Source organism: Pleurodeles waltl, chromosome 5 (assembly GCF_031143425.1).
Source record: "Pleurodeles waltl isolate 20211129_DDA chromosome 5, aPleWal1.hap1.20221129, whole genome shotgun sequence".
Lineage (NCBI taxonomy): Eukaryota > Metazoa > Chordata > Amphibia > Caudata > Salamandridae > Pleurodeles > Pleurodeles waltl.
In genome coordinates, this window is record NC_090444.1 from 991,716,216 (window position 1) to 991,732,726 (window position 16,511).

Here is a 16,511-nt window from a genome sequence, read left to right on the forward strand (position 1 = left end):
AGTCATGACCACAGACCTGCCTACTCACACTGTGCTGCTGTGTGTCACACGATATTTGCTCCCTTCAAACGGTCATCCGGTAAGGACGCAATATCACACGGTCGCAAGGAAAACGGGTTGCAAACTACTGGAAAGAGTGGATTCCTGGCTTGGCTTTTGATGCTTTTAAAAGAGATCGTTCATTGTGGGGGGCAACAACACCCAAAGACTCTTAAACGAGCCTCAGGCAAGCTTGTTTTTTGGAGGATGGGGTCTGGTGAGGGATAGGCAAAAGTGTGTTTTAAGTAGCTCTCAAGAGACCCCGTCCCCTCTAAGGCCACACCCCTCCTCACACAGTGAATTTTATTTTTAAGTTGGCTTGTCTGTAATCGGGAGGAGCAGAATTTCCCACAAGAAGTTCGCACTTCCTTCCTCACCATTAAGGCCTCCTTCTTACTTTAATCCCAGACTACTTTGTTTTTGACTTTCCTCCTTCCTTTCAACTACTTTCTTCTTTTCTGTTTACCTGTTACCAGTAATTATCACTGGCATGGGGACTCAAAGCTCATAATAACTGTTTTGCAGTTGTATAATTACTTTTGTTAGATATTTTTCGATAACAAATCGAGCGCCATGTTTAACGTGCATTTTCATTATTATGTGTTCAGGGAATTATGGTGAGAGCGGGATGGAGGCCTTCAAGGAGCTAGCAGCCCAGGAGGGTCTGTGCATAGCACACAGCGACAAAATATACAGCAACGCCGGGGAGAAGAGTTTTGACCGCCTGCTAAAGAAGCTTCGAGAACGTCTGCCTAAGGCCAGAGTGGTGCTCTGCTTCTGTGAGGGAATGACCGTCAGAGGGATCCTCATGGCGATGAGGCGCCTCGGCGTCGCTGGAGAGTTCCTGCTGATCGGAAGGTAGGCTGCAAGTATTTTATTACATTTTACATACGAAGGAGCCTGCAGCTGGTAGCAAAATTGGTTCAATAACTGCCAATTGAGCTGGTTAATACACCTAGGCCCAAATTTATACTTTTTGATGCAAAACTGCACTAATGCAGTTTTGGATCAAAAAGTATAGCGCCGGCTTGTGCCATTCTATAGCGCCAGACTGGTGCCATATTTAAGGAATGGCGCAAGCTGGCTCTAAGGGTGGGCTAAAGTCAAGGAAAATTACGTTAGCTGGGTGGGGGTGGCTGTATGGGGGAAGGGGGTTTTACACAGAAAAATGATGTTAGGCTGGTCAAAATTTAAAAAAATTACTCTAACCAGCCTAGCGTCATCTCTCAACGCAAAACGTACCATACCACATGACTCCTGTCTTAGCAAAGACACACGTCATGCCCACCGCCCCAATGGCCAGCACAGGGGCCAATGGTCCCCTGGGCATTGCCATTGCACCCAGCGCCATGTACGCACTTTGAAAAATTAAACAAAATACTTACCTGTACTTACCTATACTTACCTGGGATGGGCTCCCTCATCCTCTGCTGTCCCTCTGGTGTGGGTGGGTGTGTCTCTGGGGGCACCAGTGGGCTTATTCTATGGTGTTCCACCATGAAACTAAACCCAGAGGTCCCCTAACGCCTGCCCTGACCCAGACATTATATAATGGCGCTAAGCAAGCTTAGCACCGTTATTCAGGCCCACCTCCCTCCCGTGCACCATTTTTGCACAGGAGGATAAAAAAAGCGCTGGGGCGTTGAAGTCATTTTTTGACTTCAACTCCAATATTTTAAAGTTAGACTACTCTAGCGTCAAATATAAATATAGAGTGAGGTTTGCGCTGAATTAGCGTAAAAAAAATGCCGCTAATTCAGTGCAAACAGAGTATAAATCTGGGCCTAAATCTTACAAAATCTCACATTCCAATAGACCCGATTAAGCGTTCCTATTGTAGTCAAAAATGGCTTTATTTTGGCTGTCAATATGGAAAAATACATTATTCCTACTTTTTTAACATTTCCCACTCACCTCTTCTAAAATGTTGGCATGTATACAAAATAGAATGATTGTTAGAACTTCATATAGAAAAATAATAAATTGTTTCTTCATAAAATAAATCTGTGTTGAAGGAGTTACGATATATGCAAACTGCTACTTGAGTTTGGCTGACCTTTTATGAATGTGTTATGAAATCTAATTTCGTATATCATTTGCTCAGATATTGGTATCATTCCAGAGCTATGGGGAATGTGGTGTGCTTTTTGGGAAGAACTTAACTGTAAAATCATAGAAAGACGTTCCTGTGTAAACATATTTGAAAATATTTTTTTTCGAAAGCTCAGACATTATCTACATAAGCAGAGTAATTCTGTTAGTGGATGCTGCGTGGTTAGTTGTTCCATTTTCTGTGTGCCAAAGACGATTCGAACTGCAGGCGACGGAAGCATCTGTCAGAAGAAACACTCATATTCTTAGGGCCTAACCTCCAATCTTTTTCTATGGTGCAAAAACAAGAAAGTGACCAAATCCATTTTGAACTATTTTGATACTTGTTTAATACAGAATGGAGCCCTACTCCATATCACGCAAAGTGCAGCAAGGCACACATGGAGGAAATGATTTGTTGGGCCGTTTACTATTAACTATAGCACACTTTTTTTAATTTTAGTTTATTTTGCAAAGGAAATGAAGATTTTAACAAAAAAACTTAATCCATGAAAAACCTTATGTTTTTAGGCCTCAGTAAGCCAGAATCTTGCATTTTGTTTGCTTCTTTCATAAAAAATATATATCGAAGTGATTTTACCTCAAGCTTAGTCACTTCTTTCCCATCTGAACAGTTGAGAACATGCATTACTCCATTTCTTTTCACACGAAACAGCAAAATAGTGTCATGTCCACCTGGTTAAAGTTTTACCTTGGTTCACACACCGTTTGATCAATTTCCTTTTGCAGCAAACATGTGGCAGGTGGAATTGCCCTGTTCATGTTTTTTCACCACTGTAACATTTCCATAGTACTGGTCTTCAGCTATACAAATCACTACCCGGCAGAGTTTTGAGCCAGAACATTTAACTGTGTATGGTTAAGCCCTTGCCTCTTCCTATAGGATCTTCCTCTTGATGCACTTCGTTGCACACATTAGGCAACATCTAAAGAGTTCAGGGAACTGAACATGGTGTACTCCATATTAACTTCTATGAAAGATACTATTAAATAGTGGCAATAGAGAAAAATCCAAAGACATTCATTTTATGTTTGCTCTGGATATCCTGCCAAAAGCAGTAGTCGTAGGAAAGCTTCAAAAATACGTTTTAAATTGACACCTGCTATTTGCACCTGCTCAACGTGATCATGTGGACTAAAGTTATTGAGAGGGACATTAAAGTTATCTTAAAATGTGGTCCCCAAAAAACTAGCCCCCAAATCCAACTCGCCTTTCCGCTTAGTGTGGCACCAAGGGGGTTATTCTAACTTTGGAGGAGTGTTAATCCGTCCCAAAAATGACGGTAAAGTGACGGATATACCACCAGCCGTATTACGAGTTCCATATGATATAATGGACTCGTAATACGGCTGGTGGTAAATCCGTCACTTTTCCGTCACTTTTGGGACGGATTAACACCTCCTCCAAAGTTAGAATAACCCCCCAAATGTCTAAACACATTTTATAATATATGACTTGGCACCATCATGCAAGATTACTTTGGTACATGTACCAAGTTTATGCACCAAAGGTAAATAATAGCCTAGAAGCTCTGATTAGACACTACAAGTGGCCACAAGTTATAGACACAGCACTGTTAATTCCCAGCAGTTTAGTCTGATTGCATGAATAAACTTTGCTGAGCTAGAAAGTCAGCACTGCACATCTCCTTTTGAACATGATGGCTGCGCTAAAATCATTTAGGATTTTCATTATATGGATGTAAGTACACACATTTCGTAGACACTCAAATTTAAATGGGACAAAGATACACCCAAAAGAAAACAGAACAGAAAAGCATCAGCAACCGGTCAAGCTAGAAACAATAAATGCTGTTTTGTCCATACAGACAAACTCATGTAAAGATCAAAATTTGAACCAAAGCAGTGACCTTGGTAAGTGATATGGGTGCACGTCTGTATATTGTTGCAGAACCATTTCAGATTCACAATACCAATGTTAAGTGGAGAACTAAAAATTGGAAAATAATTCCTACTGGAGACATCTCCAATGACTGCAAAAGAAACTGCAACATTCTAAAAACAAAACTATGCAATATCTTTCCATTTTCTATTCATATAAAAATACGCATGTTGCCAGCCAGGATCACTTTCTTGTGTTCTTTTCAGCATTGCTTTACCTTGAAAAATGGCAATGTTGATATCCCTCAAGGCATGGCCAGAGATCATGGCCAGCGGTTGCAGAGATACTGGCAGAAGGGGTGGCCTAAGGTTTCATCCTCTTCCCTGTTCTATATTGGTACCGCTGCAAACTATGCCCATTGGTAATTTGGGGCAGGGATAATTGGTACAGGAGCTGATGTGAGGACTCTGATGCTGTGGCCGAGGAAATCTACATGCTGAGAGGCCATGCACAGAGGGTCCCTGGGGCAGAGGTTTAACCATAGGTGATGGCTGAAGGTCATGCTTTATGCCCAATGGCTATTGTGGTTTGTGGTAGTGGGTGTAGGACTTCAATAAAGGCCATGTCCTGCCTCACTGGGTATAGCAGGCAGGCACGAGAATGTAACATTAACAAACCAAAGATATTCACTGTTAAAACTTTGTGTAAAAACATTATGATTGGCGATTTGGATAACTAAGTAACTTATTAGATACAAAACACACAAATACACCCTTAGACTCTTTAGTTAAAGGCATATTTTGATAAGTATAAAACACCCTGAGAAAAAGAAATCCCAGAGGTATGGTTAGCTATGCAACCATAATGCCCCTGGTCCACTTCTCTCGCCCTCGTTCATGTTTTTCCAGATAAAACGACAAATAACATAACTTTGGTAGCACTGGTGACAACACACATAATCTTATGTTAGTGGAACCATAGGTACATTCTGCTGCACTGAGTCAACTCTGTCTTTATCAATGGCATGACTGCGCCATTATCTAAAGTATACCATTAATATAATATCCATTTCTATACAATGCCCATGCACCTTGCTTATGTTCTGAGGTCAACTGTTTATGCAGCTTGCAAATTCCTACCTATTTCTATTAAAGCACCTGTTACTGACATGTGGTTTTGGTTGGGGAAGACACAGAAGTTATTACCCTCATGATCATCTTGGCTTTGCCTCATGATCTTAGATTTCAAAAACAAAGTTCTGGTGAACCCTGCACTTTAGGAATCATTCACCAATCAATATTAAGTCTAGGTGTATGAGTTTGGGAAACTATAGAAATACTAAAGAATGAACATAAATCAAAGGAATCAATGTAAGTAAATACTTTATTGTATTTCCTTGCAAATAACCCAAATATTTCTGAACAGTAAATGTATGCTGTCTTCAGTCAAATTTTTAAGAAATATTGGATGAGCAAAATCTACCTAGAAAAATGGTTCCTAACCTGTAGGCCACAAATTCCTGGTGACCTGTGACTCCCACTCTGGGACTCAAAGACTGTTTGTGAGATTAAATATTATAAGATTGATAACATGTATGCACATACAAAAGGAAAATAGAAAATCTTAAAAAGCTCTGCAAACGTGAAGGGATCTGAAATTGGGAGCTAAACATTAAGGCCCTCATTCTGACCCTGGCGGTCGGCGGAGAGACGGCGGTCGGACCGCGAACAGACCGGCGGTATTAAAAATGGCATTCTGACCGCGGCGGTCCCCGCCGCGACCGACCGCTACTTCTCCACTCCGACCGCCGCGGCGGTCATGGCCGCGGGGTTGGAGTTTGCGCACTCCGGCCCGGCGGTCGTCCCAAGACCGCCAAGGGTATTATGACCCTGCCTACCGCCGCGGTTTCTTGCGGGCGGGAACCGCCGTGCGAACCATGGCGGTAAGCACTATCGGGGCCAGGGAATTCCTTCCCTGGCACTGATAGGGGTCTCCCCCACCCCCCACTACCCACCCGAGTCCTCCCCCCACACCCTCCACCCCCCTGCCACCCCCCAGAGGTGGTACGAACCCCCTCCCCACCCCCACCCCGACATGCACATACATGTACCCCGACATGCACACACCCCCAACATGCACATATACACACCCCCTACACACACATACACAACGGGGACACATACCCGCACACATACATGCCGACATGCGCACCTGCCGAACAGCACACATTACCCATAGACACAGCAGCACCCCCCGCCCGCATGCACGCACTCACACACCCCCTCTACACACTCACACGCACACCCCCATGCACGCCCACATCACACAACACCCCCCCACCCCCTCCCCTCACGGACGATCAACTTACCTTGTGCGTTGGTCCTCCGGGAGGCGACGGGAGCCATAGGGACGTGACCGCCAACAGAAGACCGCCAACAGAAGACCGCCACACGGAAATGTGGGTCGTAATTCTGTGGGCGGTGTTCTGCTGGCGTGGCGGTGGAGGTTGACCAGTCTCCACTTTCCCGCCGACCGCCAGTGTGGCTGCTGGCGGTTTTCCGGCGGAACGCTCCCAGCGGTCAGAATGCGCACAGCGGCACACCGCCGCGGTCGGCGGTCTTCACCGCGGCGGTAACTCAGCGGTCTTGCGAAAAGACCGCCAAGGTCAGAATGAGGGCCTAAGTCTGTATCCTTAACTTGAATCGTGGGAGCAGCAAAAGTACAGCAAACAGTAGTATGCACAACTGATGGCCTCAGTTGAAGCACTAGTATGCACCGATGAAAGGAAAGGATTTAGTAGGTGTCCAGCATAATGCATTGTCTTAGAAAAATCAAATCAAATATTGAAGTCACAAGCTTCCCAAATTAATTCAATGTTTGTATATTTTGTGGAATTTACTAAAATATATAATATTTTGTGCATATTTGTTTCAGTTATTTAGTAGATACATTTCTTAGACTTCAGAGTCCTCAGCCGAGGTCCGCAGGAGTCCAAAGTCTAAGAAATGCTGACCTAGATGACTTCCTTCTTATGTCATTGATTAAAGAGGCAGCAGTGGAAGAGAAAGGTTGGTACTATTTGCCTGAATATAAATGTTCCTTGATTCATCTTTCATCTCTTTCATTAGCAGCATCATTCCTTTTAGAAGAGTGGGTGTAGAGTCAACACTTTCTTTCAGTGTCATGTAGTGCATCATCTTTTGGATCCATGTGACCATAGAAGAATCCCCTTTCCAGTATTACAACACTCTTTAAGAAAGCACTATTTTTTTAGGGTGGTCCTGATAGAGTATTCACAAATTCTTTGCAGTACTGAAAGTTACTTCCCCCTATTTTAAAAAACTTCAGCTGGCACAAATGCAAGAGGGAATTAATGGTCTTCATGATAAGGGTTCTCTCATTTTACTGGTGGTTTATTGTATAGATTAAAATCACTGTGTCCTTTAAAAATAGGAAGTCTATGGAGCTTTGTGGTGGAGAGTTGTGTTTCTTGCATGTAATATATCGACAAGATTGTGGAAACAATGTAAACATTTGTCCTGAAGATGGGTGCTGAAGAACAGTCTCTACCCAGTCGAAATGGGTATGGACAAGAACCATTTGTTAAACCATCCTACCGCTTATGCCTAAATGGCATTTTAATAAAGTTACATTATTTACTTAACACAGCATCCAGATAGTTTATAAGTAGAAAAAACATATATGTATTGGGTGCTGTTCATCTAGCAGTTTGCAGGCAGTTATTTGGTAATCATTTAAAAATTGTGATCAGTATGCCGTATTTTGTTGCTAGGAAAAAAAAAAAAACTACAATATAAACTAGAGGCTGCAACTAGAATGGGCTTATGTGGCCATTTTTGATTGATTTTTGATTTATGGCAACCCATCCTGCACTGGAACCACACCCACCTCCCACCTCCAAACCCAGGACCACTGGAATTATGCGATTGTGAAGGTGCAGCGATTTTCACATAATTACAGATTTGCCACATCACCCATCTGCTGCATAAACTACAGATTTTAAATAAGAACATATTTTGCTTTCAGTTCAAACGGTTCAAATGTTACTAAAAAAACACTGCATGCATTGCATGTAAGTGGAAGGCCGTTTGCAGGGTTACATTGTTATTGCTATATTGTTATATTTGAAAGGTAAACTGGTACTAATGATGTCTAACAATGGCCAGACAATGTTAACAGGTTTGAAAATGACAAAATAATGAAGTAATACTATCACAAAATGTGCTGCATTATGCTGCATTATTTACCTTTTCTTGCCGCATAATTTACTCAAACTTGATGCATAATCTTGCCCTCTCCTGCTGCATAATTCCAGTGGCCCTGCCCAAACCTACTCCTTAAAGGCAAGAGTGGCAGAAAGGGCAGTTCTTCCCAAGGGCCCAACATACCACTTTGCTGCACCGTTTCTTGTTATGCATAGGATTGCCTGGTGCATATCTTGTCATAGAGGGCCAGGACGTGAAAGAAACAAGGACAACTTTGAACTGTCTGAAATGTTCCATGCTTCTTCAAATGTTGCTGCCCTCAATCCATACTAATGTTGTTGGGAAAACAGCTGACTCATAGCCACAACAATTTCATTCTCCTGCCGAGGCATTCAAATTGAGGTGGAATGCCTACGGCACATGCACGTGCTACATGAGCTCATGTAGACATATATAAGTAGAAATAAGGATTATGACGTAAAATATGGTCTCAAATCATCAATCAAGATAACATTAAATGTTCAATGGTGATGAGCCACGTTTTGCCCAAATAGTGTTTTTTGGGCTGTGTCATTGTTTATGAAACATCTTCTGAAGGAAAAAAGTGCAATATGGAGGGAAATAGTTCCTTAGAACGCAGTATGAAACCAAAACATCCCAAACTTGCAGGATTTTTCACAATGTGATATCATACTCTTGTAGCCAAAACTGCCCGATCTTCGGTTATCGTTAGAGGATGATTGATGTCTGGAGGGACTGCCACGTTTACGACCAACACTTCTAATTTCAGATTCCTCTCAATTGCAAGTTGATGAAGGTGCCCAGGACCACGCGTGCCTTGGCTGTAAAATTTGAAGCCTGGATTTCATGTAGCTGATAGTAGCATGTCCTAGATTTAGAGAAAGACAACTTAACATTTGCTATATGCGTAGATAAGTCAGCTAGCACCAAGCAATTCAAAGGGTTTGCTAGACAATGTTTATCTCAACATGTTCCTCCAGGTGGATGGAGACTGTTTCCTTGAATCACTTTTCAAGGAACAACACATAGTGGACTCCTAGCTTTGGTATTCACTTTGTATTTTGTCAAGGAGACAAAATCCGCTTTCTGTGATAAGCTCTTTCTTAGTTTTCAACACTGTTCTTTTAATCCCCTGTTCTGAATTTGCTGCAATATTCTTTTAGACACGTGGGGTCAAGTTAAAATGCGAGTCGTGTCAATCCCTTAACCAGGGCCTCCTCAGAAAGGGAAAAAGAAAGGCCTAGAGCCAAACAGAAAAAAAGTGAAAATCAAGAGTAAAGAAAAAAAACTGAAAGACCCCCCAAAAACTTTGGAAACATGGACATATAAAAGTGTTTCCCATGTGTGCCTATATTGTGCAGCCAAGAAAATGTTTCCGTGTAGTTCTGAAACACTCCTCCAAATGTTTAAGGAACATTGATGGCGGTTGATGCTGGTACATCGCAGACTTCCTTGCACGTACATTTAATTGCTATTTGATTTCGGTACCAAGCCAAATGAAATGCCTTTGCATGCTTGTAATGAGTATCAATGATCCATGTACTCTTTCCTTCTCTTACGAATTTCTGCATTTTTCATGTGTCCCAGTTCTCAGTTAAAAGCGTTTTCATGTCTTTTCGGGCTATACCACATCCTTAAGCATGCACTGCAAGCAACACATTTGGTGGGTAGTGCTAAATTTCAAACTGAGTTACAGAGTTTGTCTAGCAGTTTTCTTCATAAAATCGTTTGAATACCCTGAAAGGTAGGATTGCCATAGGACACAAAATCATGAAATGATCTAGAATTGAATTTAGTTTAATGTGAAAAGTTGTAGAAGGAGTATGAGAAGATCACAAATTGAAAAACCTGCTATATGTAACTGGATGACTACCCAATGGGGAGGTGCAGAAAAAATGAGAAAAAAATTAAATGATAAATGACTAGGTGTGTAAAATCGTATACCCGTTTACCTAATTTTGTGAAATTTCACAAAAATTGTGCAAAATAATCCAATATGTTGTGAATCGTGCTAAATGAGACTTGTCAATATCTTACACGAAACTTTGAAAGCAAGTACCAACCTCGCTCTAAAAAGGAAAACGCGGTATCACAGATTTAAGCAGAAAATGGTCTTGCCGAAACATGCTGTGCTGGATCAAGTCTCCTACAAGCAAAACACCACGCAGACTTGTATAATGCAGCATATTATGAGTTTTGCAAATTTAATGTGACATAAAATTTATGAATTTGACAAATTTCATGCGCGTATTTAAAATTTCACCCACGGCTATGAGTCACATGAGGATCAGAGTTATCTTTCATATTGTGATCGTGTTGATACCAAGAGCCCCATCACTGTGCATGATGCCAAGACAAAATCCGAGTACGAACTCAAAAGCTGTTGCAGAGAGCTGTAGACCTTCTAATAGTGTACCATAAAATGCAGCATTATTAATCACGATGGGCAGAACTAGAGCACCACAGACAGAATGTAAATTGTCTTCCTGCACGTCTCACAAAAGCAGCTCCCCATGGAAGGCATTGCATAGGTGCATTATAAAACAAACAGTGATGTATTCTCTTCTCAAAATGCTCGACTTAGCGGGAGAATATATGAAAGTGAGATATTCCCTGAGTTTTAGTTAACACGGTCCAGTAGTTAGTATAGTAAATACATTTCATGTTTTCCTCTGTGGGAAGCGCTGCTTGTCTAGTATCTGTGCCTGTAGCCCAGGTGCTGCAAAACACCATCTCACCCTCACAAAAATGCAGCTGTGAGTGATAGAATAGCAAACGTTTACTCTCATATATATGTTTTACACTAGCTGTTTGGGCGGGGCATACACTGTACTTTACATTTTAAAAAGTGTAAAACAATAAACAATGTGCTAATTACCTTCTTATCTAATAATGTGTGAATGAACACAGAGCAGGGCAGGTGTGACCTGTCATCAAGGGCGAAGGGATCATCAACCCTTTTCCAAAGCATGAAGAGTGTCTGACAGGATGAGCAAAGGTCAGCTTGACAGACACCGTTTTTTTGGGTTAGTAAGTCAGTCTCTGTACCTATGCTAAATGAGAAGGCACCAGAGAGTCTGAGCCAAACTTTGCTGGTCTAAAGATTTCACAGCCCTGGGGGTTTGACCTCCTCATCCTGGCAAAGCCCTGTGAGGTCCTCTTCCTCATGATAGGGGTGCCCATCACCAATGGACTCAGACCTGGGTTCTTCAGTTTTAAGCCACAAATTACCCACCACTGACTGTCAATCAGCAATGCCCTGTGTTAGAGTGTGGTAGGGTCAGCAACTCTCACTGACTCCATCCCACTCTGTGATGAGTGAGGGAATGTCCTCTTCTCACTGATTGACCAATGACAATGTCAGTCAGTGAGAGAAGGTGGCAGGATCTTGTTTCCCCTGTCGGAAGTGCCCCGATCCTTCTGGAGCTTCTGCTTCCCCTCCCACTGGACTATCATCACTGCCATAGCCCGGTAAGTACCTTTTTTTTATTGTATTTGTATTTTAATGCATGCATATATGTATAAATCAATGTGTATTGGCGGATGCGTGCTGTGAATGGGTGTGTGCAAGATAAAGTGCTTGTGAATGGTGGGTGTGTATCCATGCGCTTGTGAATGGATGGGTTTGAGTGAGTGTGCATGTGGATGGGTGAGTATGAGAATGTGCGTGTGCTTGTGGTCCTGCCCACAGCTCAGCCACAATACAGACTGCCACTGAAGCAGGGGCATCGCTAATAAGACCGTTTCTACTTTGATGTACCATACATTTTTTGAGTATCAGACTGTAAAGATTCAGAGACTGTTAAATAACATTTAGGTGAAGCATTGAATCATTAATATACATTATTTTGTTACACTACATCTATCAATGTGTGATAGTATGGTATATGAATTAAAGTGTATCAGGTCTTTATAAAAAGTTGTAAATGCACTCTGTTGTTACCTTCAGCCTTCCTAAAAAGATTTTCAAAACATAATTGATTAAGTTCGAATGGGGCCACAACTAATCTATGTCCATCACTGGTAAATATTGTTGTAACTGATGGTAGAAAGGAGACCTCATTACATACATCGATATTTACCAGGCCCAAAACCTATCTGCATTTACATGGGTTTGCCACATCTTTTGGCTTATATTAGTGCTGGCATTGATTTGGCAGAAATCACTTTCAGAATGGGTTCATGTGTAGGTGCAGGCAGACTTTGCTATAAGTAGTTGAAAGCCTTGGGTTGTGCCACTGCCTTATACTTTAGATGTAGTATTTGACAAATGTGGTTACATCTTTATTTGCACCAAACACCCAGTTAGTTGTAAAAGGTGAGCCCATTTATCTAGAGATCCACGATGGACCATCAGTTCCTAGACTTTGATTTCCTACCAAAGAACACTACTGTGGTTTTGGCAATGTTGAGCAACAGCACCAGATGTTGTTTGGAGTTGTAGCTGTGTCAAGTCTTCCACTGATGATTGTTAGAAATGGGGTCTCTAGTTGGCAGAAATATACACCCCTGTCCAAGTAGGGACCACAATCCTAGTCAGTGTAAGTCACACACAATCCAAATTATCCAGTGCCCACCGTCTGGTAGCTTGCGACTGAGCAGTCAGGTTTAACTTAGAGGGCAATGTGGAAAGTATTTGTGCAATAAATCATACAGTAACACAGTGAAAACACCACAAAAAGTCATCATACAGGTTTAGACAAAATAGATAATATTTATCTGAATAAAATAAGGTTAAAATGACAAAGATCCAATAAGCACAAGTTAAGATATCACTTTTCAAAGGTAAAAGGGAGAAAAGTAGTGCCAACAGGCTGGCGGTACTTTTCCACATATTAAGACATTTGCGGTTTGGCTTACCACACCATCCGCCAAGGCGGTTTCGACTGCCAGGCTGGAGACTTCAGTTTCCAGCCCTGCAGTCGGCACTAGGCCGCCTGCAGGATTATGACCCCACCTACCGACATGGTTTTCGTGGCTTCCTTACTGCCACGAAAACCATGACGGTAGGCACTATCAGTGACAGGGAATCCCTTCCCTGTCACTGATAGGGGTGTTCTCTGCCACCCTCCCCTGGTTTCCCCCTCATCCCCCTCCCTCTCCAGACCCCCCTTCACTCATGCACATTCATTCACACACACACACACACTCATTCACACATGCATTCACACACTCATTCCCACATTCAACCACGCATGCAGACATCCATTCACACACACATCCACACACACTTAAATACAAACAAGCACACACACATTCACACAACACAACATACACTTACTCACACATCCATACATGCACACACATACAACATGCAACACAAACCCGCATTCACGCACGCACAGACATGCACACCCCCCCACACACACACACAACACCCCACCCCCCTTCCCCATCCCCTGTCAAAGCACCCAATTTCCCCTTTGTGAGGGGGTCCTCCGGCAGGAGACGGGACGTGGCGCTGCTGCCAGCAGCAGCGTCGGCCAGGAGAACACCGCCAGGCTGTATCATGGGTTATGATACAGTCTGTGGTGGTCTACTGGTGTGGCGCTGCTTCTGTCACCAGCACCACCTTATCGCCATCCGCCGGCATGGTCACAGCCGGATTTCCGCCATCCTTCTGGTGGAAATCTGGCTGTGGTCATAACTTGGCTGAAGGCTGGTAGCCGCAGCGACCGTCTTTTGGCGGCCGTCGCTGCGGCGGTATATACCACCAATGTCATAATGAGGGCCTTAATTCTTAAAAATAAACAGTTGCCTCTTTGTTACACACAGTACCTGATATGCATCAAAAATAACAATGCATGTAGGCCGCAGAGGAGGCAATGCATGGAAAAATAGGGTGTACGTTGAATTTTCCGATGCGGCACAGGATGCGTTGTTTCTTCCCACGCTGCATGGGGCTTGCTTCGTTTTTTGCCATGCAGTCTTGGTTCCTCACTGCAGTGTGGGAATATTTTGACACCGATGGATGATGCAGTGAAAATCCTTGATGCGGTGAAAGAAGGCACGGTGCTGCATTGGTCTGGTAGGTGATGCATCGAATTTTCCCTCACGAGGCAGGCGCTGCATTGAATTTCAAGTCAGGTCTGAGTCGTTCCGGTCAGCTGTGTGACGATTTCTCAGTCGCAGGGCAGGCTCCGCATCTATTTCGTCAGGTGAACAACCAGTTTCCTGAAGAGTTTAAGGGGGTCATTCCGACCCCAGCGGTCAAGGACCGCCGGGGCCGGGGTCGGCGGGAGCACCGCCAACAGGCTGGCGGTGCCCCGCAGGGCATTCTGACCGCGGCGGTTTGGGCGCGGTCAGAACAGGAAAACCGGCGGTGTCCCGCCGGTTTTCCGCTGCCCTGGGAATCCCCCATGGCGGCGCAGCTTGCTGCGCCGCCATGGGGGATTCCGACCCCCTCACCACTGCACCCGTCGCACATCCTCCACTCCGCCGGCTCCATTCGGAGCCGGCATCCTCATGGAGGGGTGTTTCCCACTGGGCTGGCGGGCGGCCTTTTGGCGGTCGCCCGCCAGCCCAGTGGGAAACCCAGAATACCCGCGACGGTCTTTTGACCGCGCAGCGGTATTCTGGCGGTTCCCTCCAGGTGGGCGGCTCCCGCCGCCCGCCGGGGTCAGAATGACCCCCTAAGTCTTTTTGGCCCTGAGACTTCAGAAAACAGGAGGGAAGCTCAATTCAAGTCCTTGGAGAGCACTTTTGGGGAAGGCAGAGTCCTTCTCAGCCCAGTCAGAGGGCAGCAAGGCACTGCAGGGCAGCAGTCCTTCTCAGCAAAGCAATCCAGATGAGTCCTTTGGGCAGCTAGGCAGTTCCTTTTGACAGGGTGCAGGTGCGGGTCCAGAAGTATCTGGTTTAGTGGGGTCAGAGACACAGCTTATCTACCCCAAAATGCCTTTGAAGTGGGGGAGACTACAAAAAAGTGGTTTTAAAGTGCGCAAGTCCCCCATTCAGTTCAATCCTGTTGCCAGGGTCCCAGTAGGGGGTTTAGCAGTCCATTGTATGAGGGCAGGCCGCTGGCCTTTGAAATGTAAGTGTCAGGCCCTCCACCCTTCCAGCCCAGGAAGACCCAATTCAATATGCAGATGAATGCAGGTGTGACTGAGTGTCCTGTGTTTGTGGTTGTCTGGGTGAAATGCACAAGGGAGTTGTCAACCAGCACAGACCAGACGTTGATTGGAGACAGGCTGTAAGGAACAGATGGTTTCAAGTGCAGAGAAATGCTCACTTTCTAAAAGTGGCATTTCTAAAATAGTAATATAACATCCAACCTTACCAATAATCAGGATTTTCCATTACCATTCTGGCCATACTAAATATGACCTGGTTACCACTTTCCGATCAGACTATACCTCTCAAAACGTATATGAGGGCAGACCTAATGCTAGTCTATGAAAGGAACAGACCTCACGGTAGTGGAAAACAAATTTAGGAGTTTTTCACTACCAGGACATATAAAACACACATGTACATGTTCTGCCTCTTACTTACATAGCACCCTACACTATGGGTCACTTAGGGCGTACCTTAGTGATAACTTATCTGTCAGAAATGGGGAGTTTAAGGCTTGCCAAATACTTATAAAGGCCAAGTCAAAGTGGCAGTGATACTGCACACACATGCCTTGCAATGGCAGGCCTGAGACATAGTTAGTTAAGGGGCTACTTATGTGGGTGGCACAACCAGTGTTGCAGACCCACTAGTAGCATTTATTGTACATGTAGTGCACTCTACTAGGGACTTATAAGTAAATCAAATATGTCAATTAGGAGAGAGCATATACATTGTAGCACTGGTTAGCAGTGGTAAAGCGCGCAGAGTCCTAAAACCAGCAAAAACAGTTTCAGAAAAGTGGAGGGAAGCAGGAAAAAAGTTGAGGGATAACTACCCTAAGGCTGTCAGATCTAACAGTGATGTTGCTCAATTGATGTCTGCTCGAGAATTACAGTGTCATCAGTGTACTGAATGAGATTTAAATGTGTTGATCTGTGCTTGTGCGGAAAAGCCCTCTTTGCTTGTAGCTCTTTTACCAAGTCTGTGGTACAGAGCAAGGAGCCAATGGGCACCAGCGTGAGCCCCTTGTTTATGTAAACGTCTCTTTAAGAGGTGATTGTTCTGACCTAGTTTTACTCTAACCTAGGTGCCACAGTAAACTTACTAAATTCCTTTTAGTAGTACAGAAGAGTTCTCCCAGTCTGTAAGTTTGGACAAAAAGATTCTTCAATTGAAACATCACACACAGTTTGTTTTTTTTATCAAGGAAGCAAGAA

General features: G+C 43.8%; 1 protein-coding gene across 2 annotated transcripts in view; it reads left to right on the forward strand.

The window, feature by feature from the left end:
- GRM1 (glutamate metabotropic receptor 1) overlaps positions 1-16,511 on the forward strand; it is a 2,296,169-nt gene that overhangs the window by 604,690 nt on the left and 1,674,968 nt on the right. For both annotated transcript variants that reach the window (XM_069235152.1, XM_069235151.1), the window contains exon 3: positions 648-897. In XM_069235152.1, the coding sequence (XP_069091253.1) occupies positions 648-897 (250 nt within the window). The remainder of the gene's footprint in view (positions 1-647; positions 898-16,511) is intronic.